At 46.7% G+C, this 26,242-nt stretch overlaps 2 protein-coding genes across 4 annotated transcripts in view; one reads left to right on the top strand and one right to left on the bottom strand.

Moving 5' to 3' along the window:
* The window catches only part of C3HXorf58 (chromosome 3 CXorf58 homolog), a 29,967-nt gene extending 13,443 nt beyond the window's left edge, over positions 1-16,524 (bottom strand). Inside the window, exons 1-5 of one of the 3 annotated variants that reach the window (XM_044283951.1) lie at positions 16,345-16,524; positions 16,147-16,271; positions 11,543-11,642; positions 9,300-9,394; positions 3,214-3,325 (exon numbers count right to left, since the gene is read on the bottom strand). In XM_044283951.1, the coding sequence (XP_044139886.1) occupies positions 3,214-3,325; positions 9,300-9,394; positions 11,543-11,642; positions 16,147-16,238 (399 nt within the window). In that variant the 5' untranslated portion in view covers positions 16,239-16,271; positions 16,345-16,524. Of the gene's footprint in view, positions 1-3,213; positions 3,326-9,299; positions 9,395-11,542; positions 11,643-15,592; positions 15,668-16,146; positions 16,274-16,344 lie in introns of those variants that run through there. The other 2 variants (XM_044283952.1, XM_044283954.1) reach the window with 2 other exon arrangements.
* Positions 16,525-16,613: 89 nt separating this feature from the next.
* APOO (apolipoprotein O) overlaps positions 16,614-26,242 on the top strand; it is a 115,213-nt gene continuing 105,584 nt past the window's right edge. Inside the window, exon 1 of the mRNA XM_044283955.1 lies at positions 16,614-16,729. Coding sequence (XP_044139890.1) covers positions 16,721-16,729 — 9 coding nt within the window. The 5' untranslated portion in view covers positions 16,614-16,720. The remainder of the gene's footprint in view (positions 16,730-26,242) is intronic.

The raw sequence follows: 26,242 nt of genomic DNA, 5'->3' as shown, positions 1-26,242 counted from the left end.
CGCATTTTTTTTGCTTATAAATGACAGACCGCTGAAATCAACTCACCTGTCTCTAGTTAATTCTGCCGTTAGTATGGGCAGCATAAAGTTGATGACAGGTTCCCTTTAAATCACCCCCCTTTCCATAGAATAAAAAAAATAATAATACATAAATAAATAACCAAAAATATAAACATTATGGGCATCACCGCGTCCGAAAACGCCTGTACTATTAAAGTATAAAAATATTTTTCCAATACGGTGAATGGCGTAATGGAAAAAGGGTCAAAATGGCCGATTCGCCATTTTTCTTTCATTTCTCTTACTGAAAAAAAATGTAATAACATGTGAACGTGTGTGCTTTATAACTCACTGCCTGCCGCCGTTCTCTTAAAATAAAGACTTTTAAAATATGGTAATGAGCTTCTAGGTGCTATTAGGGCGTTGCTTCAGCACCTAGAGGCTCGGTCTACGCACTCTTTGACACGCCCAGGTTCAGTTAATTGACTTTCGAGTTCTCCTCAGTGTCCTGTAAATCTCGCGCCTGCGCTGTTCTGTTTAGTATTCGGCGCAGGCGCAGTGAGTAAAGGACGCGCTTCTGCTGCTGTCTTCCTCACTGTGCCTGCGACAGGCATACACATCCACTGATGAAAATCTCCAAAAAATGAGGCAGCACTTTCTATCTATCTATCCCATCTATCTGTCTGTCTACTACACATCTACACTGAACAAAAATATAAATGCAACACTTTCGGTTTTGCTCCCATTTTCCATGAGCTGAACTAAAAAGATCTGAAACATTTTCTACATACACAAAAGACCAATTTCTCTCAAATATTGTTCAGAAATCTGTCTAAATCTGTGTTAGTGAGCACTTCTCCTTTGCCGAGATAATCCACCCCACCTCACAGGTGTGGCATATCAAGGTGCTGATTAGACAGCATGAATATTGCACAGGCGTGCCTTAGACTGCCCACAATAAAAGGCCACTCTGAAATGTGCAGTTTGATCACACAGCACAATGCCACAGATGTTGCAACGTTTGCGGGAGCGTGCAATTGTCATGCTGACTGCAGGAATGTCTATCAGAGCTGTTGCCCGTGCAATGAATGTTCATTTATCTACCATAAGCCATCTCCAAAGGTGTTTCAGAGAATTTGGCAGTACATCCAACCGGCCTCACAACCACAGACCACGTGTAACCACACCAGCCTAGGAACTCCACATCCAGCACGGTCACTTCCATGAACGTCTGAGACCAGCCATCCGGACAGCTACAGAAACAAAAGGTTTGCATAACCAAAGAATTTCAGCACAAACTGTCAGAACCCATCTCAGGGAAGCTGAACTGCATGCTCGTCATCCTCATCGGGGTCTGGACCTGACTGCAGTTCGCCATCATAACCGACTTGAGTGGGCAAATGCTCACATTCGATGGCGTCTGGCATGTTGGAGAGGCGTTCTGTTCAGGGATGAGTCCTGGTTTTTACTGTTCAGGGCAGATGGCAGACAGCACGTGTGGGTGAGCAGTTTGCTGACGTCAACGTTGTGGATCAAGTGGCCCATGGTGGCGGTGGGGTTATGGTATGGGCAGGCATATGTTATGGACAATGAACACAGGTGCATTTTATTGATGTCATTTTGAATGCACAGAGATACCTTGACGAGATCGTGAGGCCCATTGTTGTGCCATTCATCCACGACCTTCACCTCATGTTGCAGCATTATAATGCACGGCCCCATATTGCAAGGATCTGTACACAATTCCTGGAAGCTGAAAACATCCCAGTTCTTGCATGGCCAGCATACTCACCAGACATGTCACCCATTGAGCATGTTTGGGATACTCTGGATCAGTGTATACGACAGTGTGTTCCAGTTCCTGCCAATATTCTGCAACTTCGCACATCTATTGAAGAGGAGTGGACCAACATTCCACAGGCCACAATCAACAACCTGATCAACTCTATGCGACGGAGATGTTGCACTGCGTGAGGCAAATGTTGGCCCCCCAGTAAGGCAAAACTGTGCACATTTCAGAGTGGTCTTTTATTGTGGGCAGTCTAAGGGTACTTTCACACTTGCGGCAGGATGGATCCGACAGGCTGTTCACCATGTCGGATTTGTCCTTCCGCTATTTCACCGTGCTGCCGGACCGCCACTCCGTCCCCATTGACTATAATGGGGACGGAGCTCCGGCGCAGCACGGCGAAAGCCGCCGGACTAAAAAGTCGGACATGCAGGACTTTTTAGTCCGGTGGCTTTCGCCGTGCACCACTGTGCTGCGCCAGAGCTCCGCCCCCGTCCCCATTATAGTCAATGGGGAAGGAGCGGCGGCAAGGCGAAATAGCGGCAGGGCGGATCCGACATGGTGAACAGCCTGTCGGATCCGTCCTGCCGCAAGTGTGAAAATAGCCTAAGGCACACCTGTGCAATATTCATGCTTATGCCACACCTGTGAGGTGGGATGGATTATCTCGGAGAAGTGCTCTCTAACACAGATTTAGACAGATTTGTGAACAATATTTGAGAGTAATGGGTCTTTTGTGTATGTAGAAAATGTTTCAGTTTGAGTTCAGCTCATGCAAAATGGGAGCAAAACCGAAAGTGTTGCGTTTATATTTTTGTTCAGTGTATGTAATATATCTGTTTACATTATCTGTCTATCACAATTCTTTTTACATATGTGGTACAGCTTTCCGACAGGCTGTTTCGGCATAGAATGTTGGGAATCGTCCAGTTTCTGTCCGGCCGATTCTCTGCATATTTGCTAGGTTGCCACTGGATCTCCACCGGACACCATTATAGTGCCGCAAATGTGAAAGTAGCCTAATCTGTCTGACTACAGTATCTATCTATCTATCCAGTCTGTGTGTCTACAGCATCTATCTGTCTACAGTATCTATCTATCTATCTATCTATCTAACCCATGTGTCTACAGTATCTATCTATCCATATCTATCTATCCATCCAGTCTGTGTGTCTACAGCATCTATCTGTCTACAGTATCTATCTATCTATCTATCTATCTATCTAACCCATGTGTACTACAGTATCTATCTATCTATCCATCCAGTCTGTGTGTCTACAGTACCTATCCATCTCTCTCTCTGTCCGTCTTCAGTACCACCGTTCCTATGAATGGTCGTTCCTGACAAATGTGCCGCCAATCACCCAATTAACAAGCATCTATCTACCTAATCTGTGTGTCATATCTATCCACATACTCTTTACCTCACTTGAAGGGATAATTATTCTCTTTCCAGTGATATACCGGTTTCCATGGCCCCCAGAATTGTGGAAAATCTTAAAAACAATGAATGGTGGAAATTCATAGCCTGCAAATCTGCAAAAGAGAAAAATGCTAAGTTTCACTGTACAGAGTTTATTCCTGGGACAGTGGATCAGTTTATATCTCATGATGATGATGGAAACCTAATATTTTGCTATTCAGAAGTAAATATTTGCATGCACTAATTAACCCCTTAAAGGTCGGGTCAGTTTTAGTTTTTTTTATTTAGTTTTTTCCTTTCTTCCTTCCAAAAGCCACACCTTTTTACATTTTTCTTTCACATAGCAATATAAAGGCTTATTTTTTGGGGACAAGTTGTATTTTTATTGGCACCATTAAATTTTCCATATCTTGTATTGGGCAACAGGAAAAACATTCTTTCTGGAGTGAAACTGAAAACAAAAAATTTTTGGGGGGGATTTTAGATTACAGTGTCCACTGTATGCCAAAAATGACAAGACACTCTTATTCTGTGGGTTGGTACGATTACGGCAATATCAAACTTGTATAGTTTTAGTTACAGTTATAGTTAAACGTCATGCTTAACTTCTTTCAAAAAAACTAAACTTTTTTAAACAAAATTTTATTTGTATCTCCATTTTCTAATACCCATAACGCCTTTTGCACACAACCGTATGTATTTTTCAGTATTTTGAGGTCCGCAAAAAACGGATCCGCAAAAAATACGGATGACGTCCGTTAGGGGTGGGCGATATAGGCGATATGCAATATAAATTTGTGCCACGATATGGATTTTGAGCATATCGCCGGATCGCGATATGATCGCGCTCTCTGCGCGCACCATCTTCTCCTGAGCCGGCACAGTGGAGAAGGAGGGAGTCCCTCCCCCCCCACTGTGCGCGGCTGCCGCTGACCACCAATGAGAACAGAGGAGGAGGGACTGACAGTAAATCATTGAGTTTTCACGATCTCAGTGAGCGCGTGAAAACTCAAATCCGATGGTATATTAGAATATACAGGGCCACGCCGCTGACAGTAGAACATTTAAAAACTAATAAGTAACTTTATTAATTGGTGATCTCTTTAAACCTTACTAGGTCTTAGCTCCGGTAACAGCAGGCAGTGCGGGGGGCGGCGCTCACTCACTGACGTCACGCGCCTGCTCCTCCCACTAGGCGGCGCAGGCACGTGACATCAGTGAGTGAGCGCCGCCCCCCGCACTGCCTGCTGTTACCTGAGCTAAGACCTAGTAAGGTATAAAGAGATCACCAATTAATAAAGTTAAAGTTACTGATTAGTTTTTAAATGTATTCCTGTGAGCGTCGGGGGGGGGGGGGGATCTGTGGATGGCACCGTTTAGGGGAGGGGGATCTGTGGATGGCACCGTTTAGGGGAGGGGGGGATCTGTGGATGGCATTGTTTAGGGGAGGGGAGGGATCTGTGAATGGCACCGTTTAGGGGAGGGGGAGGGATCTGTGGATGGCACCGTTTAGGGGAGGGGGGGATCTGTGGATGGCACCGTTTAGGGGAGGGGGGATCTGTGGATGGCACCGTTTAGGAGAGGGGGATCTGTGGATGGCACCGTTTAGGGGAGGGGCGGGATCTGTGGATGGCACCGTTTAGAGGAGGGGGGGATCTGTGGATGGCACCATTTAGGGGAGGGGGGATCTGTGGATGGCACCGTTTAGGGGAGGGGGATCTGTGGATGGCACCATTTAGGGGAGGGGGATCTGTGGATGGCACCGTTTAGGGGAGGGGGATCTGTGGATGGCACCGTTTAGGGGAGGAGGGGGATCTGTGGATGGCACCGTTTAGGGGAGGGGGATCTGTGGATGGCACCGTTTAGGGGAGGGGGATCTGTGGATGGCACCGTTTAGGGAAGGGGGGGATCTGTGGATGGCACCGTTTAGGGAAGGGGGGATCTGTGGATGGCACCGTTTAGGGGAGGGGGGGATCTGTGGATGGCACCGTTTAGGGGAGGGGGGGGATCTGTGGATGGCACCATTTAGGGAGGGGGATCTGTGGATGGCACCGTTTAGGGGAGGGGGATCTGTGGATGGCACTGTTTAGGGGAGGGGGATCTGTGGATGGCACCGTTTAGGGGAGGGGGGGGGATCTGTGGATGGCACCGTTTAGGGGAGGGGGGGGATCTGTGGATGGCACCGTTTAGGGGAGGGGGGGGATCTGTGGATGGCACCGTTTAGGGGAGGGGGGGGATCTGTGGATGGCACCGTTTAGGGGAGGGGGGGATCTGTGGATGGCACCGTTTAGGGGAGGGGGATCTGTGGATGGCACCGTTTAGGGGAGGGGAATCTGGATGGCACCGTTTAGGGGAGGGGGATCTGTGGATGGCACCATTTAGGGGAGGGGGATCTGTGGATGGCACCGTTTAGGGGAGGGGGATCTGTGGATGGCACCGTTTAGGGGAGGGGACTCAGCTCCCTGCTGTTGTGTGCACAAAGCACTTCAGCAGGGAGAGTGTAAAGTCCTATTTACCCTAATAGAGCTCTATTAGGGTGACTATGACAAGGGTTCTACATTCTAGCCCTTAAGGAGGCTAATAGTTATTAAATAAAAAGTGAAAAAAAAAAAAAAAAGTTTAAACACGCCCCCCAATATAGAAAACAATATATCGCATATCGCACATGCCTAAAATTATATCGCAATATAGATTTTAGGCCATATCGCCCACCCCTAACATCCGTGTGCATTCTGTTTTTTGCGGAACGGAACAGCTGGCCCCTGATAGAACAGTACTATCCTTGTCTGTTATGCGGACAATAATAGGACATGTTCTATCTTTGAACGGAATGAAAATATGTAAACGGAAGGCATACGGAGTACCTTAGTTTTTTTTTTGCTGATGCATTGAAATCAATGGTTCCATATATGGAACGCAAAAAACGAACAGTAAATGGAAAAAAAAGGGGTGTGTCAGTGCTTGTTTTTTGAAGGACAAGTTGTATTTTTATTGGTACCATTTTGAGTACGTATAACTCTTTTTTTCCATTTTTTGAAAATTGTGAGCTTCAATTTTTTCCATTACGGCGTTCACCACACAGGAAAAATATTTTGATATTTTAATATTTTTGGGTGCAGCAATGCTTGCCGTGTTTATTTATTTATTTTTATTTGTAAAATCAGGAAAGAGGGGTTTTCATATTTTGGCATTTTTTCATTGTTTTTTTTAAAGGGTAACTGTTATATATATATATTTTTTTTTTATGTAATTGGGTTTAACTAAGTTTATCTTAGTTCCCTAGTTATTACTTTTGTATTGGTATTGAATTACCTAGTAATTGCAGCATGTTCTTTCCTCCCCCAGGCATAAAACAGCGTTGCTAGGTGTCCTCCGTCTTCTATCTTCTACATACAGAAGACGGGGGACATAGTAGTGGGCAGTCCTGAACGCTGCGTGTGCGCTCCCGTCGGAACGGGATAGTGCCGATAATCGCGATATAAATTTGCAATTACAATACTCGCGATAAAAATTTGAGATTAGAATATTCGCGATCAACTACTCAGGAGGAAGAGGGCGTGTTTAAGTCTGGAGAAAGTCGATTGGTAGGGGTGAGGCTGCGCGTTCCCTAGATGAGCCAAATGAATTCTGGGTAGTTAGGGAGGGAGGTCTTAGCCTCAGGTTAAGGGCATCGGCGGCCATCTTGAGAAGATAAGAAAGAAGTATTGTAAGGAGCGGTTGCTATGGATAGAATCCTATTAAACAAGTGGTATGTGAACACAATAATTAGTGATTATGGATTATCACCACAGCAGCAACAACATATATGAAAATTGAATTTTGAGTGAAAATCTGACAGTTATCCTCTAAACCTTTTTTTCTTTTTACACTGTAATCTTTTTTTAAATCATATATTTTTTTATTATAATTTTCAAAAATTGTTCACAAAATTGCCAATTTGCAAGTTGTACACATACAGTCAATTCCAAGGTATAAACATTATATCCCCAAACCAACCCCCCACCCACCCCACTCGAGATAAACTGGCAGACAGTGTATATCGTGTAGACAATTATAGCAAAGATACAGGAGTACCGATCGTACATATATGGTGTAAGTACTGGAATAAGAAGGGGCATTGAGGCATTTCTAGCGTATCAACTGCATAACCCCCAGGACATCCCCCAGACATAAACTCCTACACTCTCACTGTATAACACTTCCCACACCTCTAGTAAGAGCAAGCCAGGGACTACATACTCCAGATCTATCGACCCACAAGCCCCAAATAGCCTCAAATTTCGAAATGCAATTTCGCTTAAGATATATCCCCGTTTCCAAACCTATTATACTATTCAATACTATGCAATAAAGTCCGTTATGCGAGGAGGAAGCGGCTGAATCCATTTTGCTGCCAGTGTTTTACGTGCCTGATATAACATTCTATTGATTCCGGTAATAATAGGGGTTTGAAAATTCTCAGAATCAAAAATGCCAAGTAGGCACAATTTAGGGTTAGGAGAGAAGTTTGTACCAAATACTGTACTGAGTAGGTCTATAATATCTCCCCAATATCTATTCAAGGCACTGCAGTTCCATAGCATGTGGATTAAGTCAACCCCCTCCTCCCCGCACTTCGGACAAGAGGAGTCCCCCCCCTATAACCAATCTTACATAGAAATAATGGGGTCTTATATACCCTATGAATCATTAGTAACTGCGACAAACTTGCTGCTTCACTGAGGGAAAGGGATGGGGTCATAGCTAGTGTCTCCTCCCATTGGGTATCCTCTATAGCTCCCAGATCTTTTTCCCACTGTAATTTTACAGGAATTCTTGATGTAACAACTTATAGACAGTTGAGATGGCACCCTTCACTGGTCCCGTCCCAACGACCTTACTGAGCAGCTGGTTAGAAGTAAATTACAGGGAAGATGTTCTGGATTGTGTATCTAGAGCAGGGATGGCCAACCTGAGGCTCTCCAGATGTTGCAAAACTACAACTCCTATCATGCCCGGACAGTCTACAGCTATCAGCCTACAGCAGGGAATGGTGGGAGTTGTAGTTTTACAACAGCTGGAGAGCCGCAGGTTGGCCATGCCTGATCTAGAGCATGTCTAAGCTGCAAGTATCTGAAGAAATGAGTCAAGGGTATTTTACACTGTAATCTTAAAGGGAACCCGTCACCGGTATTTTGGGTAAAGAGCTGAGGACATGGGTTGCTGGGCGGCCACTAGCACATCCGCAATACCCAGTCCCCATAGCTCTGTGTGCTTTTATTGTGGAAAAAAGACGATTTGATACATATGGAAATTACCCTGAGATGAGTCCTGTCCCTGACTCATCTCATGTACAGGACTCATCTCAGGTTAATTTGCATATGTATCAAATAGTTTTTTTTCCACAATAAAAGCACACAGAGCTATGGGGACTGGATATTGCAGATGTGCTAGCGGCCATCTAGCAACCCATGTCCTCAGCTCTATACCCCAAATCCCGGTGACAGGTTCCCTTTAAGTTCCCTTAGGGGACTTGAACATGCGATTTTCTCATTGCTTGTCCCATAGACTGCGATAGAATACTACTGCAGTCCATGGGATTCTGACAGGCTGCCTGCTGGGCACGGATTTTCAGGCAATTATCCATGACAGGTCTGGGAAGCTTCACAAGGCCCCAGGCTGTTTCGGCAACTGTTCAGAGTCCTGCGATTTGGCTATGGCAGATGCGATCAGAGGACAGAGGGAACCTCCCCTATTGACAACAGCAGCTGAGTGGTGAAATTACTTGGATCGCCGGAATCATCGATCTCAATCACTGCCAGTGGGTGCCTGTGTATTATACAGCCAGCACCCACCATGTATGGAATGAGCTCATTGTGTGCGCTCTTTCCGTACAACCCCACAGGATACGCCATAGATGAATGTCCCACCTCTAGCACCAGGATGGGGCGCTCACAAACTACAGCACAGCGAAAACTAAAGGAAAGGGATCCACTAACCCGCTAGATCCTGGAGGACGTCAATCATATCCTCAGCTTCCCAGCAGAAGAGATTACCAAGTGTTAGGCCTTTGGTGTTTCTCATACAGTTGCCTATAACAAATCTTACCGGAATCTTATTTTACACTGCATCCCAGGATCTTTTAGTAATTCAGCTTCCAGGGGACTGACTTTCTTGAGGATTTCATATGTTGCAAAGGTTTCCTGTAAGACAGTTCATTCAAAAGGTTGTTGCAGATTTAAGTCAATGGTGGAGACCTTGCTAGAGTGAATGGGACTTCGCTACAATACCAAACAGAGCCACTACCCAATGGACAGCGCTGCGCTGAAGTGCTGCGGCCTCCTCAAGCAGCTGATTGGCTGGGATGCCAGGTGTTGGATCCCGCCGATATAATATAATTGACAATGAATGGGGACAAAACTGAAGTGTTGTGTTGCAGTTTTAAGACCATGTGCCGGATCTGAAACACAACACATATGTGAAAGTAGCCTGTTTTTCACATACCATTAGGGTCCATTCACAAGTCCGTAATAATGGGTCAGCATCCATTCCCCAAATTGCGGAACGGGTGCGGACCCATTTATTCTCTATGGGGACGGAATGGATGCGGAGAGCACAAAATATGCTCTCCGCATCTCCGGTGCGCGCCGCCGATCTTCCGGTCTGCGGCGCCAGAAAAAAAAGGGGTTGTCCAGCTTTTACTCAGTGCTGGCCTATCTTCAGGATAAGCCATCACTAGCTGATGGTCGGGGGGGTCCAACATCCCTCACCCCCGCTGCTCCGCTGTTTAGGTCTAGCTCCAGCATCAGATATGCACAGCTCCATCAACTTTGTAGTGGTCAGAGCTCGTCACTGCAGGACTGTAGTCACAAGCTCCCTCCACCACAGAGTTGGCTGTATACTTTCATGACCAAAGCTTCAACTAAAACAGCTGATCAGTAACCCTGGGTTCACACCTGAGCGTTTCCCAAACGCGCGTCAAACGCGCGTTTTTGACGCGCGTTTCTGACGCGCGTTTTTGTAATAGTGAACGCGCGTTTGACGCGCGTTTGTGTCATTGACTGCAGTGTCCTATGGCCACAAACGCGCGTCAAAACGCCCCAAAGAAGCTCAAGTACTTGTTTGAGCGTCGGGCGTTTTACAGCGCGTTCGTACGCGCTGTAAAACGCCCAGGTGTGAACCATTCCCATAGGGAAGCATTGGATTTCATGTCTTGAGCGTTTTACAGCGCGTTTGAACGCGCTGTAAAACGCTCAGGTGTGAACCCAGGGTAAGGGTGTGGGATGTCCGACCGCTGCCGATCAGCAAGTGATGGCCTATCCTGAGAACAGGCCATTACTTAGCCCTTTACATATGGTAGGATATCATAGGAATGTATTGCACTTAGGCCTCATGCACACGACAGTATTTTTTTGCGGTTTCGCAAAAAAGGGTTCCGTTGTTCCGTGATCCGTGTCCGTTTTTGTTTCCGTGTGTCTTCCTTTATTTTTGGAGGCTCTCCAAACATGAAGGAAAGTAAAAAAATCTATGTTTAGTTTGCCATGCAAATGATAGGAAAAAAACGGACGCGGACGACAATCTTGTGTGCATCAGTGTTTTTTCACGGACCCATTGACTTGAATGGGCCCGCAAACCGTTGTCCGTGAAAAAAAATAGGACAGGTCGTATTTTTTTCACGGACTTGAAACACGGATCACGGACGCGGATGACAAACGGTGCATTAGCCGAGTTTTCCACGGACCCATTGAAAGTCAATGGGTCCGCAGAAAATCTCGGAAAACGGAACAACGGTCGTGTGCATGAGGCCTTTATATAATGGCTTTATTACATCGTCATTATTGCTATTATTCTACATCGTGATGAGCGAAGTTTTCAAAAATTTGATTCGGCTGCCCCGCCCAACTTCGACAAGAAATTCGATTAGTTTTGAATTGCTTCCTAACGAATCACATTCCGGTGTATGGAGTGGGCGCAATGATGTTGAACGATGATTGCGCTGCCCCCCCCCCCGTCATTTAACCCCTCAATGCTGATCGTCACATTCAGCCTATCACTGATGACGTCACCACACCCGCCCCATGGCGATGATGTCACACATCAGCGCGCAAGAGAATAGGCAAGTTTTCTTCAATCAAGATGGCCACGATCAAATGCATGAGGTGATTATGTTTTTTCTTTTTTTACTGCCATTTCAGGAAAAATTGATTTGTTACCACAAAGCGCCAAGAAATTCAGATCCGTGGCAAATCGCATTTTTCTGAAATTCAGATTGGATTCCACCTCGTTAACTTCGATTCGCTCAACGATAATTCTACAGTAATAACAATATTAAAACGTAGGTGTATACTTACCGCCGCCCTGGCTGCATGTTTGAGGAGTCTAAAAATCTGTTTGTTGCGGTGGCACCTCCATGCTCTTTGAATTCGAATAGCAGCAACGCCAATATCAATCCTGAAGAATACAAATAAAGCACAATGCACAGCGTCAGACTGGGGTTCGCTGGGCCCCCCAGAAGAAAAGAGTTTGAGGGCTAGTCCAGGGGCCGATATACCACAGGTGCAGCCGGGTTGTTGCACAGGGGCCCAGAGCAGGAGGGGGCCCCTTCTTACCGGCGGCAGGGGGAGATGAGCGCTTCTAGTGTGGAAGCGTTCTTCTCTATACATCTGTATCCCTGTCCTTAGGATGGCGATACAGATGGATGCTGCGGCGGGGCAGGGGAGAGGTGTCTTCCTTCCCCAGTCTTCTCATAGGTTGCAGGCCTAGTGTCTATAGCCTATCAGAGGCCGGAAGAGGCGGCGCAATGACATCATCGCGCTGTCTGAGCCGTACAGCGTGGGACACAAGCCGGAAAAGGCCTGCATCGCATCACTGAAAGCAGTAAGGAGGTAAGTAATAAGTATATGTGTTTATTTATCTTTTTATTCACACTTTGCTAGGGGCCCTATCTGGCACTCATGGGGGCATCTACTGGGGCACTATCTTATGTACTGGCACACATGAGGGGCACTATGGAGGAGGAGGAGCACTATGGGGGCCCTATTTTAAATACTGACATACATGGGGGGCACCATGGAGGGGGGAGTACTATTGGGGCCCTATTTTATATACTGGCACACATGGGGGCACTATGGGGGGCACTATTTTATATACTGGCACACATGAGGGGCACTATAGAGGGGAAGGAACACTATGGGGGGCCCTATCTTATATACTGGCACACATGGGGGGCACTATAGAGGGGAGGAACACTATGGGGGCCCTATCTTATATACTGGCACACATGGGGGGCACTATATAGGGGAAAGAACACTATGGGGGCACATATCTAATATACTGACAGATATGGGGGGCAATATGGAGGGGGAGGAGCACTTTGGGGACCCTATCTCATATACTGGCACACATGGGGGCCACTAAGGAGAATGGGGGAAAGGAACACTATTGGGGTCATTATATAGGGGCATTATAGTGGCACACATTATGGGGGCATTTTATACTGGCACATTGTCAGTCACCATAGGGACAAGGGGGTGCACTTTTGGTGCATGATATAGGAGTATTTTATACTGGTGCAAATTTTAGGGCATTATGGGGACTTTGGCTCAACTGGGGGCACTAAGAGAGTTTTTTGGGCACACAGTAGGGGGCATTGGAACACATTAGGAGGGCACTATGGGAACATTGGCTCTACAGGGGGCACTAAGAGGAGGTATTTTTTATACTGCCACACAACAGGGCACTTTTATGTACTGGCGCACATTTTAAAGGGGCATTTTTTTACTGTTGCACAAAGAGTTATAAAGAGAATTATTACTACCGGGGGCATTATGGTGGGCTTTATTACAGTTGAGGGACTATGAGGAACTTGAATACTAGTATGAGCACTATAGGAGCATTATTACTTCTGGGACACAGTGGGGTAATTATTACTGTAGGGGCACTATTACTACTACGTGTTGTCTGGTAGATAATTATTTCTATTGGTGGGATTTTAGGGAGCACTGTTACTGTGGGGGCACCCTGGCACGGTATCAGCTTAGCACAATTATTTTTGTGGAACATTATGTTCACACTATTAGTGTCAGGGACACTGTCTCCTGGGCGCGGTTATTTTTTAGGACACTGTGTGCCGATAATTATTGAAGGGGAACTATCTGTGTGTAACTTGTATATGGAACACAGCAGGCACAATATTAGAAGGGTGTTGATTAGTTGGGAGGATGATGGAAAACTAGGGAACTAAGATGTCTGTCTGTCAAACCCTGCAGAGAGAAGAGATGACTGAAAAAAATAATCATGGCGGTGTGGTCTGAAAGGAGAAGATGAGGACAGAGAACATCTTAGGGCTGCAACGATTAATCGATGTAATCGATTATATTCGATAACTGGATTCGTTGTCGACGAATCCAGTTATCGAATAATCACCGATTCGTTGCTATTCGGGCGGGCGGGCGGTCGCTGCATCTTTATTTTACCTTTTTACAATGACGCTCCCGCTCCTGTAACAGCCAGGCAGAGCGGACGGCGGCGTAACGTCACTCACTCACGTGACACGCCTGCTCCGCCTCCTTCATTCCTTAAGTGGGCGGAGCAGGCGCGTCACGTGATTGAGTGACGTTACGCCGCCGTCCGCTCTGCCTGGCTGTTACAGGAGCGGGAGCGTCATTGTAAAAAGGTAAAATAAAGATGCAAGCATCGGGGCCGGGGCTGTTAGGGGGAGGGGGGATCTGTCTATGGCACTGCTATGGGAAGGGGGGTCTGTGTATAGCACTGCTATGGGGAGGGGGGAGGCTCTGTCTATGGCACTGCTATGGGGAGGGGGGTCTGTGTATGGCACTGCTATGGGAAGGGGGGCCTGTGCACTGTTATGAGGAAAGGGATCTGTGCACTGTTATGCCCATAACAGTGCACATATCCCCCTCTCCATAACTACGCCGTCCACAGATCCCCCTCTCCATAACTACGCCGTCCACAGATCCCCCTCTCCATAACTACGCCGTCCACAGATCCGCCATAATAGTGTCGTCCACAGATCCCCCATAATAGTGTCGTCCACAGATCCCCCATAATAGTGTCGTCCACAGATCCCCCATAATAGTGTCGTCCACAGATCCCCCATAATAGTGTCGTCCACAGATCCCCCATAATAGTGTCGTCCACAGATCCCCCATAATAGTGTCGTCCACAGATCCCCCATAATAGTGTCGTCCACAGATCCCCCATAATAGTGTCGTCCACAGATCCCCCATAAGTGTCGTCCACAGATCCCCCATAATAGTGTCGTCCACAGATCCCCCATAATAGTGTCGTCCACAATTTGTTTTAATATGACCTTTGAACATAATTTTTCAAGTAAGATCATATAAACCTCTCTGTTTTGTAATTTTGTCGTTTTTCCCGATTAATCGATTAATCGTAGAAATTAATCGGCAACTAATCGATTATTCAAATAATCGTTAGCTGCAGCCCTAGAACATCTACATCAAAGAAGACGTCCCTGGATGTACGAGGTATGTGGACCTGTATTAGGCGACATTCACATCTGAGTTAATGATTCTGGCAGGCTGTTCCAGCAGAGAACAGCCTGCCGAAATGCTCCAGCACTGCTGAATGCAGACAGAATGTCCGCCGGCCCCATTAAATATAAAGGGGTCTGGCAGAGATCAGCCACAATCCGGCAAAAATGCAGAGAATCAGCGGGACACAAACCGCTGCATGCCTGAGTTTGTGTCCGGCCAATTCCATGCATTCTTTGCCGGATCAGGTGGCCGGAGCGTAGTGCTGCAGGTGTGAAAGTAGCCTTAGGCCTCATGCACACGACCGTTGTTTGCTTCCGCGTCCGTTCCGCCGATTTTAGCATTTCAGGTGTGGACCCATTCATTTCTATGGAGCCAGTGGAAATGCAGATAGTGCACCGTTTGCCATCTGCGTCCGTGATCCGTGGTTCCAGTCCGTCAAAAAAAATAACCTGTCCCATTATTTCAGCGGAAAACGGTTTGCGAACCCATTCAAGTCAATGGGGCTGCAAAAAAACGCGGAGGCACACAAGATTGTCATCCGTGTCTGTTTTATTCCTATCATTTGCATGGCAAACCTGTCTTAGACTTTTTTTTACCTTCCTTTATGTCTGGTGGTCCTCCAAAAATAAAGGAAGACACACGGAATCAAAAACGGATCATGGAACAACGGAACCCCATTTTGTGGAACGGAACACAACACAACAACGGTCGTGTGCATGAGGCCTTAACCTGTATGTTTTGTATTGCTATAAGTAATGTTAGGACGTTATAGGTTATGTTGAGAACTTGGCTTGGAGGGGAGGGGGCCCAGGCACATTCTTTTCACAGGGACCCTCTGCTGTCTGTGTCCGCCCCTGGGCTAGTCCTCCATCTATGTAGAACCTGTGCATAGTCGCCAACAATTCACTTCAATGGGGCTGATCTGCGCTTCAGTCTCATGACCGATGAACACTCGGCCTATGGAAAGGTGAGAAAAGGCCGTGGTGTTACTGTGAGCGTCCCTGTTTTTCCAAACAGATGATTGGCGGGGGGTCCTGGGTGCTGGACTCCCACAGATCAGATACTGATGACCTATACTGAGGATAGGGCGTCAGTATTAGGCTAGGGCGACGACAATTGTCGCAGTAATGTCGCGCAACAATTTTTATAATGATAGTCTATGGTGTCGCACTGCGACATGCTGCGACTACGACACGACAGTCGCAAAAAAAAACATCCAAAATGGATTTTACTGCGACTGTCGTATCGCAGTTGCAGCATGTCGCAGTGCGACTACATAGACTCATTATAAAAATGTTGCGCGACACATGTTGCTGTGTAGTTGTGCCCTATGTGTCGTGCGCCACATGTCGTCGTGTAGCCCTAGCCTAAAGGGCGAGTCATTTTTGACATTTATTTTACACAACCCCCTGATTTCTGAAGCTCTGGACACTTACTTGTGTGTCACTTCTGCTTGATCTTTCCTTGGTGGCAGTGACTCTACGGAAGTGCTGTCAGGCAGACTGATAGAGATGGATGTGATGGACATGGCAGGATGTCCAGGAAACCCTCTGTGTATGATCTGTGATGGAAGAAGAGAAGAGCTGCGGTCACAGAAGTCCTATGTGTCATGTGATGGAGCACTGTTCACATACCTACTCCCTACTCCCCAGAATCGCGGCGTCTACCGTCACCATAACAACCATGAGATTCTACGTCACATCCTAGTTCTCCCTACATAAAGATGGCGCATCCTGCGTCAAGCTTTTGGCTTCCGCTTCCTAAATGTATCCCAGACTATGGCGTTGATAGCATGTTCCCCTCATAACGGACGGCTGTTTAAATAAACTCGTATTAGGTTGCGAGAAATGTTTTCTTCTGGTCAAATTAGACGAGAAACCTTGACGTTTTACAAGGTTTGTCCCACCCGAGACGCCGTCGCAGCGCACATACGCGTTGCTAGGGGTCTAGCGGTTGCTAAGGGCTTCGCGGCCTGGTTTCCTTCTGCAGCCTGACCTCCCCTCCGCTGTCATGTTCAAGGTGAGAAATGAAAGGAAGCTACAGAGCTGCCCTAGGTTTATGAGGAGATCTCCACGTGTACTCGGCATGGCTGTCAGTGAATAGACTGCAGAGCCGGTGACCCGAATGGGGCACCGTGACCCTTGTGTCCCTGTTACATGTGCGTCCTGTGGCTGCGGGTCCCCTTCTCATGTCATTAGTGCTAGATCTGGGTCCAGACTGCTTGTTCTGGTCTGACAGTACTGAGACCATTATGTAGTAATAACTGCAGGGTAAGAAATGGAGCAGACACAACCCCTGACATCTGGTATAGTAGGAAATGTTACTCCATCAGGTGGACTCCTTTATAATTCCATAGTCCCTTAGTTTATAACGGCAGAACAATCCTGGCGCCGCTTATTCCTATATTATCATATGATTCGCTGCTACTGAATTGAAGAAAATCCGTGGCGTACCAGTAGTGTATTGCCCCCACCGCCTCGGTTCGTTTATTGTAAGATGTATTGTGCCCCTGTTTAACCCGTTAAGGACCAGGCTCATTTTCACCTTAAAGGGGTTGATTCACCCCGGCAGCCCCCCTGACAGGAGCATCGGAGCAATTCATGCTCTGATGCTCTCCTTTGCCCTGCGCTAAATCGCGTAGGGCAAAGCCATTCTTTTTAGATTTAGCGCAGGGCAAGGGAGCGCATCGGAGCATGAGTCACTTTTTGGGAATTTCTACTCTAGGGGTGCATCAGGGGGGCTTCAAATGGGACATGATGTCAAAAAACCAGTCCAGCAAAATCTGCCTTCCAAAAACCATATGGCGTTCCCTTCCTTCGGTGCCCTGCCGTTTGGCCATACAGCAGTTTACGACCACATATGGGGTGATTCTGCAAACTACAGAATCGGGGCAATAAATATTGAGTTTTGTTTGACTGTTAACCCTTGCTTTGTTACTGGAAAAATGGATCAAAATGGAAAATTAGCAAAAAATTAGCTCATTTTTTGCGGGATGAGATGTCGGTTTGATTGGCATTATCTTGGGGTGCATATGACATTTTGGTCACTTGCTATTACACTTTTTGTGATGTAAGGTGACAAAACTGGCTGTTGACACCGTATTTATATATATATTTTTGCTGTGTTCACCTTTTTATAGAGCAGGTTTTTACGGACACGGCGATACCTAATATGGATAATATGTATACTTTTTTTTATTTAGGTTTTACACAATATCATTTTTGAAAGAAAAAATAAATCATGTTTTAATATCTCCATAGTCTGAGAGCCATATTCTTTTTATTTTTTGGGGTGATTGTCCTATATAGGGGCTCATTTTTTGCGGCATGAGATGGCGGTTTGATTGGTACTATTTTGGGAGGCATATAACTTTTTGATTGCTTGCTATTATACTTTTTGTGTTGTGAGGTGACAAAAATGGCTTTTTTGAGACTGTTTTTATTAATTTTTTTTTACGGTATTTACCTGAGGGGTTAGGTTATGTGATATTTTTAAAGAGAAGATTCTTACGGACGTGGCGATACCTAATATGTATAGTTTTTTTATTTATTTTACTTTAACACAATAACAGCATTTTAGAAAACAAAAAAATCACATTTTAGTGTCTCCATAGTCTTAGAGCCATATTTTTTTTTACTTTTTGGGTGATTGTCTCATGTAGGGGCTCTTTTTTTGCGGGATGAGGTGCCGATTTGATTGGTACCATTTTGGCGTACATCCAACTTTTTTTTTTATAACTTTTGTTACCTTTTTTGGGAAGTAAGGTGGGCAAAATTTCAATTTCATCATATAATTTTTTTATGGCATTCACCGTGCGGGGAAATTAACATGACCATTTCATAGATCAGGTCATTACGGACGCGCTGATATCAAACATGTGTAGTGCATTTTATTTTTTTAATTTTTAATCTGTGATAAATGTGTTTTATATTTTTTTGACCCAGACCCACTTGGTTCTTGACGATCCAGTGGATCTGATGTCTGTATAATACAATATATATATAGTGTACTATACTGTATTTTCACTTTACACTTAGTCTGATCAGACTTCTGCATTAGGCAGAAGTCTGATCAGACTAAGCCTTACCATGGCAAGCCGGAAGCCTGTGAAGGCGTCCGGTTGCCATGGTAACCATCACCCGCTGCCACAACAGAGCAGCGGGTGATGGGGATGGAGGGGGGCCCCCTTCCTCTGTGATCCCGTCAAGAATCGGGGGCTGAAACAGCACAGCAGCCCCTGATGGGAGAGGGAGCTCCCTCCCTGTTAACCCCTTCCATATAGTGGTCCCTACGAACCACGGCATGGAAGGGGTTAAACGGCTGCCATCACAGCACAGATGTCAGCCGTTTCAAGCAGAGTGTCAGCAATGTGGGGTTGTGCCCCTAATACACGGTGGATTTTAGCGAAGGCCACTGTGTGAACTAGCCCTAATACTGCTATGTGCCACTATTAACACTTAGGCCTCATCCACACGGCCGTGGATGTATTGCGGCCTGCAAACAGTGGGTCCGCAATATGCAGACACCAGCCGTGTGCGGATTCACGGATGCGGACCCATTCACTTGAATATGATGATGCATAGAAAAATGTTTTTACAGTTTTTTATTTTTATTTTTTATAATAACTAGCAGAAGGACCCGGCTTTGCACGGTTATATTTCATCAATTTCATTTAATGTTTGTGTGTGTCGTTAAAAGATATCGACAGTATCCCCCATAACAGTGACCTCTACAGTTCCCTGCTGCCTTAACAGTGACCTCCACAGCAGTTGCCCCTTTAATAGTGGCCCTGCCCCCTTTAAAGTGACCTCCACAGCGGCTTGCCCCCTTAACAGTGACCTCCACAGTGCCCGCCCCTTTAACAGTGACCTCCACAGTGCCCTGCTCCTTTAATGCTAGTGCTACACGACGACATGTGTCGCGCAACATTTTGTTTCAACAATTTTTATAATGATAGGCTATGGTGCTGCACTGCGACATGTGACATGCTGCGACGCGACAGTCGCAGAAAAATCCATCTTGGTGCGACACATGTAGCAGTGTAGTTGTGCCCTATGTGTCGTGCGACTTAGGGCCCTTTCACACCTGCGTTATAGTCTTCCGGCATACAGTTCCGTCGTCGGGGCTCTATGCCGGAAGAATACTGATCAGGATTTTCCTAATGCATTCTGAATGGACAGTCCGTCCTTCAGGATGCATCAGGATGTCTTCAGTTCCGGAACGGAACGTTTTTTGGCCGCAGCAAATAGCGCAGCATGCTGCGCTTTTTGCTCCGGCCAAAAATCCGGAACACTTGCCGCAAGGCCGGATCCGGAATGAATGCCCATTGAAAGGCATTGATCCGGATCCGGCCTTAAGCTAAACGTCGTTTCGGCGCATTGCCGGATGCGACGTTTAGCTTTTTCTCAATGGTTACCATGGCTGCCGGGACGCTAAAGTCCTGGCAGCCATGGTAAACTGTAGTGGGAAGCGGGGAGCAGCATACTTACCATCCGTGCGGCTCCCGGGGCGCTCCAGAGTGACGTCAGGGCGCCCCAGGCGCATGGATGACGTGATCGCATGGATCACATGATCCATGCGCATGGGGCGCTCTGACGTCATTCTGGAGCGCCCCGGGAGCCGCACGGATGGTAAGTATGCCGCTCCCCCGCTCCCCACTACTACTATGGCACCCAGGACTTTAATAGCGTCCTGGGTGCCATAGTAACACTGAAAGCATTTTGAAGACGGATCCGTCTTCAAATGCTTTCAGTACACTTGCGTTTTTCCGGATCCGGCGTGTAATTCCGGCAAGTGGAGTACACGCCGGATCCGGACAACGCAAGTGTGAAAGAGGCCTTATTGTCGTCGTGTAGCCCTAGCCTAAAGCTGACCTACAGCAGTGAAGGAAAATGGCTGGGTTGTTATGGAAACCTGGAGTAAAACTGTGTATGTGGAGACTAAGGATCTGCGAGCTTCTATTGGCTGATAAGGGGCATGTGACCGTGTGTATAAGAGCTGGGATATGAAGTGTAAGACTTGCAGGCTTGTATTGGCTAAGGCAGGTCATTTTTGGGGAATATCCCAGGAACGGTGAGTCCTAGAGATCTGAGACCCACACAAGATTTTTTCCAGGTAGCAAGAGATGTGTATACCAAGTTTCGTTGAAATCGATGGTTGCGTTTTTGAGTGATCACAGATCTTACATACATACACACACATTCCGTATATACGTCCTTTTTTATATATATAGATAATGTTTTTATATAGCGCCACCATATTCCGCGTCACTGTACAATTTAGAGGGTTCATGCACACATCAAGAGACATCACAAAACTACAGGGTAATAAATAGAACACTAGGAGTGATGGCCCTGCACGCAAGAGCTTACAATCTATGAGGGAATGGGGGGGACACAAAAGGTAAAGTTGGTTGTTTTACAAAGTGGTCCGGCGACCTATGTACTAAATAGAGTTGTGCAGGCCAAGCTGCGTGAGCTAGAGCATGGGGTGTGGGGATACGGCCTCTTTCACACGAGTGTTACCGATTCTCTCAGGATCTGTTCAGGAAAAAACGGATAGTTTTGCACATAAGTTCATTCAATTTTGTCTGCGATTGTGTTCAGTGATTTAGTTTTTTCCACGCGCGTGAAAAAAAAAAACTGAAGAATAACGATCTACATCTCCTAGCAACCATCGGTGAAAAAGGCATTGCATCCAGACGCAATCTGTTATTCTCTGAAGCCGCATTCACTTCTGTGGAACCAGAGCTGTGTGAAAAACACAGACTATAGAACGTGCTGCGATTTTTCCTGAACAGAGAAATGACGTGTGAAAATCGTCACTCATGAAATGAATGGGTCAGTATTCAGTCCGGATGCTATGTGTTTGCTTCACGCATCGCACCCTGACGGAAAACTCGCTTGCGTGAAAGAGGGAAGAGTAGGATTAGGGAACATAATAAGCCTGCCTGAAAAGATGTGTTTTTAAGTCACATTTGAAGCTAAGGAATTGGGGCTCATTCACACAACCGTATATATTTCATTGGGGCTGCAAAAGATATGGTCATTGGCAGAACAAAGAGCGCAAGTAGGGTGGTAAACGGAAATATGTTAGAACACCAGAAAAACTGTGATATCGTAGTAATCGTACTGACCCAGAGAATGAAGGTAATGGGTATCTTTGACTGCATAGGGAATGCCGTAAAACTGCAGCAGAATTGTGTTTTTTTCCAATTCCACCCCATTTGGATTTTTTTCCAGCTTCCCACTACATCGTATCTAATATTAACTGGTGCCCTTAGAAAAGCACAAGTTAGGCTACATGCACACGACCGTATGTGTTTTGCGATCCGCAAACTGCGGATCCGCAAAAGAAACGGATAATGTTCTGTATGGCATCCGTTTTTATTGCGGATCCATTGTAATAATGCCTATCTTTGTCCGCAAACTAGAAAAAAAAAAATAGGACATGCACAATTTTTTTTTTGCGGGACAACGGAACGGACATACTGATGCGGACAGCACACGGTGTGCTGTCCAAGTTTTTTGCGGACCCATTGAAATGAATGGGTCTGCATCCTATCCGCAAAAAAAAACTACGTAACGGACACTGAAGCAAACAACGTTCGTGTGCATGTAGCCTTATCCTGCAAAAAACAAGTCCTGATATGTGAACTGAAAAATAAAAAAGTTATGACTGGTGAGTCGGGGAGTAAAAAACTGAAAATCTCATCGGGAAGGGATTAAAGAGTAACTAAACGTTTATTAAACTTTATTAAAAAAATATTCAAAATGGCCTTAAATTCATTTTTCTAATACACTTTTTTCCTATCGCCCATGACAGCACCACCAGAGAGAGGAGGATCCGCCCCCCGAGACAGGAAACCTGCAGAATAAAAAGGGCGGACACTCTCCTCCCCTTCAGTGTGGTTTCCTGTCTCAGTGGGAAGCCTGCAGCATGGATGCTTCGGATCCCTCTCCCTGGTGGCGCTCCATTACTGACCTGCGGTCCCTGTAAGATTGGCGGCATCGTTATGCGCGGGGGTCCGTTCAGAGGCACAGCTGAGCTCCGAAGGGAGTAGTCAGTGTGCTGGAGCTGGAAGCCGGCGCCTCTGTGGAGGTGCCGTGAAGACTGACGCGGGCTGCCTGGGGGAGGAAGAGGGGGGGCTTCGGCAGTGAGTGCCGGATAGCGCTCCTGCCGTCACGTGACCGGCGCTGGCGTCGGGCGGTGACGTCATCAGTAGCGCCCTATGAGAGGAGCGCGATTTTCCAGGGGCCGGCGTCCTTTTGCGACTTGGCCTGCATCATGGAGGAAGACAAGCCATCTGAAGAGCTTGCGGTCCCTCCTGCTCCGGTACCTCTGAAGGGGTGAGTGGGGTCTCTTATGACCTAGATTCCCTTTGTACTAATTGGCGTTACTGTTTGTTTTCAGGTTAAGCCTAAAAAAGTGGTGACCAAAAAGAAAAACAGAGAATGTGCTCTGTGCAAAGTGGGTTTGCCCTCTGAGTGGGATAAAAAGTTATGCCAAGCATGTATAGACAGAACGGTTGCGGAGGAATCCCCTTCCTTTTATAAATGTCTGCAGGCGTTAGTTCGGTCAGAGGTTAACTCCTCGTTAACTGCCAAGAAGGATCAGAGGCCGGTCCGTAAAGAGACCCGGCGTAATCCCAGTGTTTCAGAGGGAGAGGAAGAGTTGCCTTCTTCAATGATTGAATTTTCAGACATCTCAGAACAGTCCTCTCCAGATGAGGAAGAAGGTCAGGGGCGGAGACCATGTTTTCCTGTAGAAGATACGGAAAAACTGTTAAAAGCGGTTCGTTCTACGATGGGCATAGAAGAGACCCGAGAGCCCCGTTCCTTTCAGGACATTATGTTTGAGGGTCTAGAGGCCAGACAACATGGTACTTTTCCGGTACACAAAAATGTAGCCGCATTGATTAGAGGCGAGTGGAAGAAACCAAATAAGAGGGTATTTATCTCCAAAAACCTCAAACGCAAATACCCCTTCAAAGAAGAGGACTCTGCCTCCTGGGATAGGGCTCCTCGCATTGACGTAGCCATCTCCAAGGTCTCTAGGAAGACGGCCTTGCCCTTTGAGGATATGGGTATATTAAAAGACCCTCTGGATAAAAAAGCAGACGCCTTTCTTAAAGGGGCTTGGGAGGCATCTACCTCATCATTTAGGCCCAGTATAGCCTCCACCTGTACGGCCCGTTCTTTAATAGTTTGGCTTTCCGAATTAGAAGTTCAGCTAAAAAACAGAACTCCCCGTGAGGAGATACTGGCCTCCCTCCCTACTATTAAAAAAGCAGCCGATTTTTTAGCGGACGCTTCTGCTGACTCTGTCAGACTAGCCGCTAAGTCAGCAGCCTTATCCAACTCCGCTCGGAGAGCTCTATGGATAAAGAATTGGAGTGGCGATACAGCCTCCAAGACAAAACTTTGCGGAGTTCCATGTGAGGAGGAGTATCTTTTTGGTCCTAGTTTGGACGACCTCCTGGATAAGGCGGCTGATAGGAAGAGAAAGTTTCCCGGTTTTCAGAGCTCCTTCCCCAGTAAAAACAGGTTTAGCCGTTCCTTTCGTCCCTTTAAAGGTAACCAGGAACAGGATAGAAGACCTAGGGAAGACCGGTTTAGGGGTCAGAGAAGGAGCAGAAACTTTTTCTTTAGTCAGTCCTCCTCAGACAAAAAGAAGCCTGATCAGCAATGACGCCAGCATTCCGGTAGGGGGCAGACTGAAGGCTTTCACTTTGGAGTGGAGGAGAATTTCCTCGAGCCCTTGGGTTCTCGATACCATTTCCAGAGGCCTAAACCTAGAATTCCTTCAGTCTCCTCCTGCCAGATTCCTACCCACCATAGTTCCAGGTTCCGTGCAGGGCAGATCCATCATGGAAAAGGAGGTGGTGAAACTAGTAGGAAAGTCCGTTTTAATCCCGGTATCAGAAGAGGAAAGGGGGAAAGGATTCTATTCCCCGCTTTTTCTGGTCAAGAAACCAGACGGTTCCTGGAGAACCATCATAAATCTAAAGAGACTAAATCTTTTTCTTCAGCCGAAGAAATTCAGGATGGAGACGATAAAATCAGCAATCAATCTCTTATACCCTCAGTGTTTTATGGCGGTTCTCGACTTAAAGGACGCGTATTACCACGTTCCCATTGCTGTAGAACATCAAAAGTTCCTAAGAGTAGCAGTGTTTCTGGATGGTCATCTGGAACATTTTCAGTACCAGGCGCTCCCCTTCGGGCTTTCCATGGCTCCGAGAGTCTTTACAAAATTGGTAGCAGAGATGGCGGCCCACATAAGGGAAAGAGACATCCTTTTCATCCCTTACTTAGACGACTTTTTAATCGTTGCCCAGTCAGAAGAAGCTTGCAATCTTGCAGTTCTAGAGGTCCGTTCCATCCTAGGCAAACTGGGCTGGGTGATAAACGAGGAAAAGTCAAGACCCCATCCGCTAAGAAAGCAGGTGTTCCTGGGCCTAATTTTGGACTCTTCTCTCCAGAGATGTTTTTTACCCGTGGAAAAAATACAGACAGTTCAGAACAAGGTTGCGAGTCTATCCCGCAGGCCAGTGACTACCATAAGGAAAGCCATGTCAGTCCTGGGCTCCCTCACGTCTTGTATCCCTGCAGTGAGGTGGGCACAGCTTCATTCCAGGACCTTACAATGGGAGATTCTGGCCAGTTGGGGGAAGAACAGGTCACTGGATGCCAGTCTAGAAGTCTCCTCCCAGACTATCCAGGAACTAGCCTGGTGGCTAGTAGAAAGAAATCTAACACAGGGGTCCCCCTGGAAGATCGAGAATTTGGTCTGTCTAACTACGGATGCAAGCCCTTGGGGGTGGGGAGCTCACATTCAAGGTTCTTACTATCAGGGCCATTGGAATTCCCTTCAGAAAATGCATTCCTCAAATCTAAAGGAACTGATGGCAGTGGGCTTAGCTATGAGGAGTTCACTTCCAGAGATAAAAGGAAGGAATTTGAGAGTTTTGTCAGACAACAGGACAGTAGTGTCCTATTTAAACAGGCAGGGAGGAACAAGATGCAAAACCCTCATGAAAGAAGCCTTCTCTATTCTGCAGTTAGCAGAGAGAACATGTCCCTCGATCTCAGCCGTTCACATAAGGGGAGTGGAGAACAAACAAGCCGATTTCCTGAGCCGTCATACCCTGTCTCAGGGGGAGTGGTCTTTGGACCCGGTAGTCTTCCAGAAGATTGTACATCTTTGGGGTCTTCCGGAAATCGACTTGTTTGCTACCCATTCGAACAAAAAAGTTCCCAAGTTCTTTTCTCTAGACCGGTCGGGGTCCCCTTGTGGGATGGATGCTCTGTCCCAGAAGTGGAATTTTCAGCTAGCTTACGCCTTCCCCCCCTTTCCCCTCATTCCCCGGGTTCTGGGGAAGATTCGGGAAGAAAAGGCCAGAGTTATCCTGATAGCCCCCTTTTGGCCCAGGAGAGCCTGGTTCACGGGACTCAGAACCATGTCAGTGTCCGATCCTTGGGTCCTCCCTTCAGTCAAGGGGCTTCTAAGCCAGGGGCCGGTGTTACATCC

This window comes from Bufo gargarizans, chromosome 3 (genome assembly GCF_014858855.1).
Source record: "Bufo gargarizans isolate SCDJY-AF-19 chromosome 3, ASM1485885v1, whole genome shotgun sequence".
Classification (NCBI taxonomy): Eukaryota; Metazoa; Chordata; class Amphibia; order Anura; family Bufonidae; genus Bufo; species Bufo gargarizans.
This window is presented reverse-complemented; position numbering and strand designations above follow the sequence as displayed.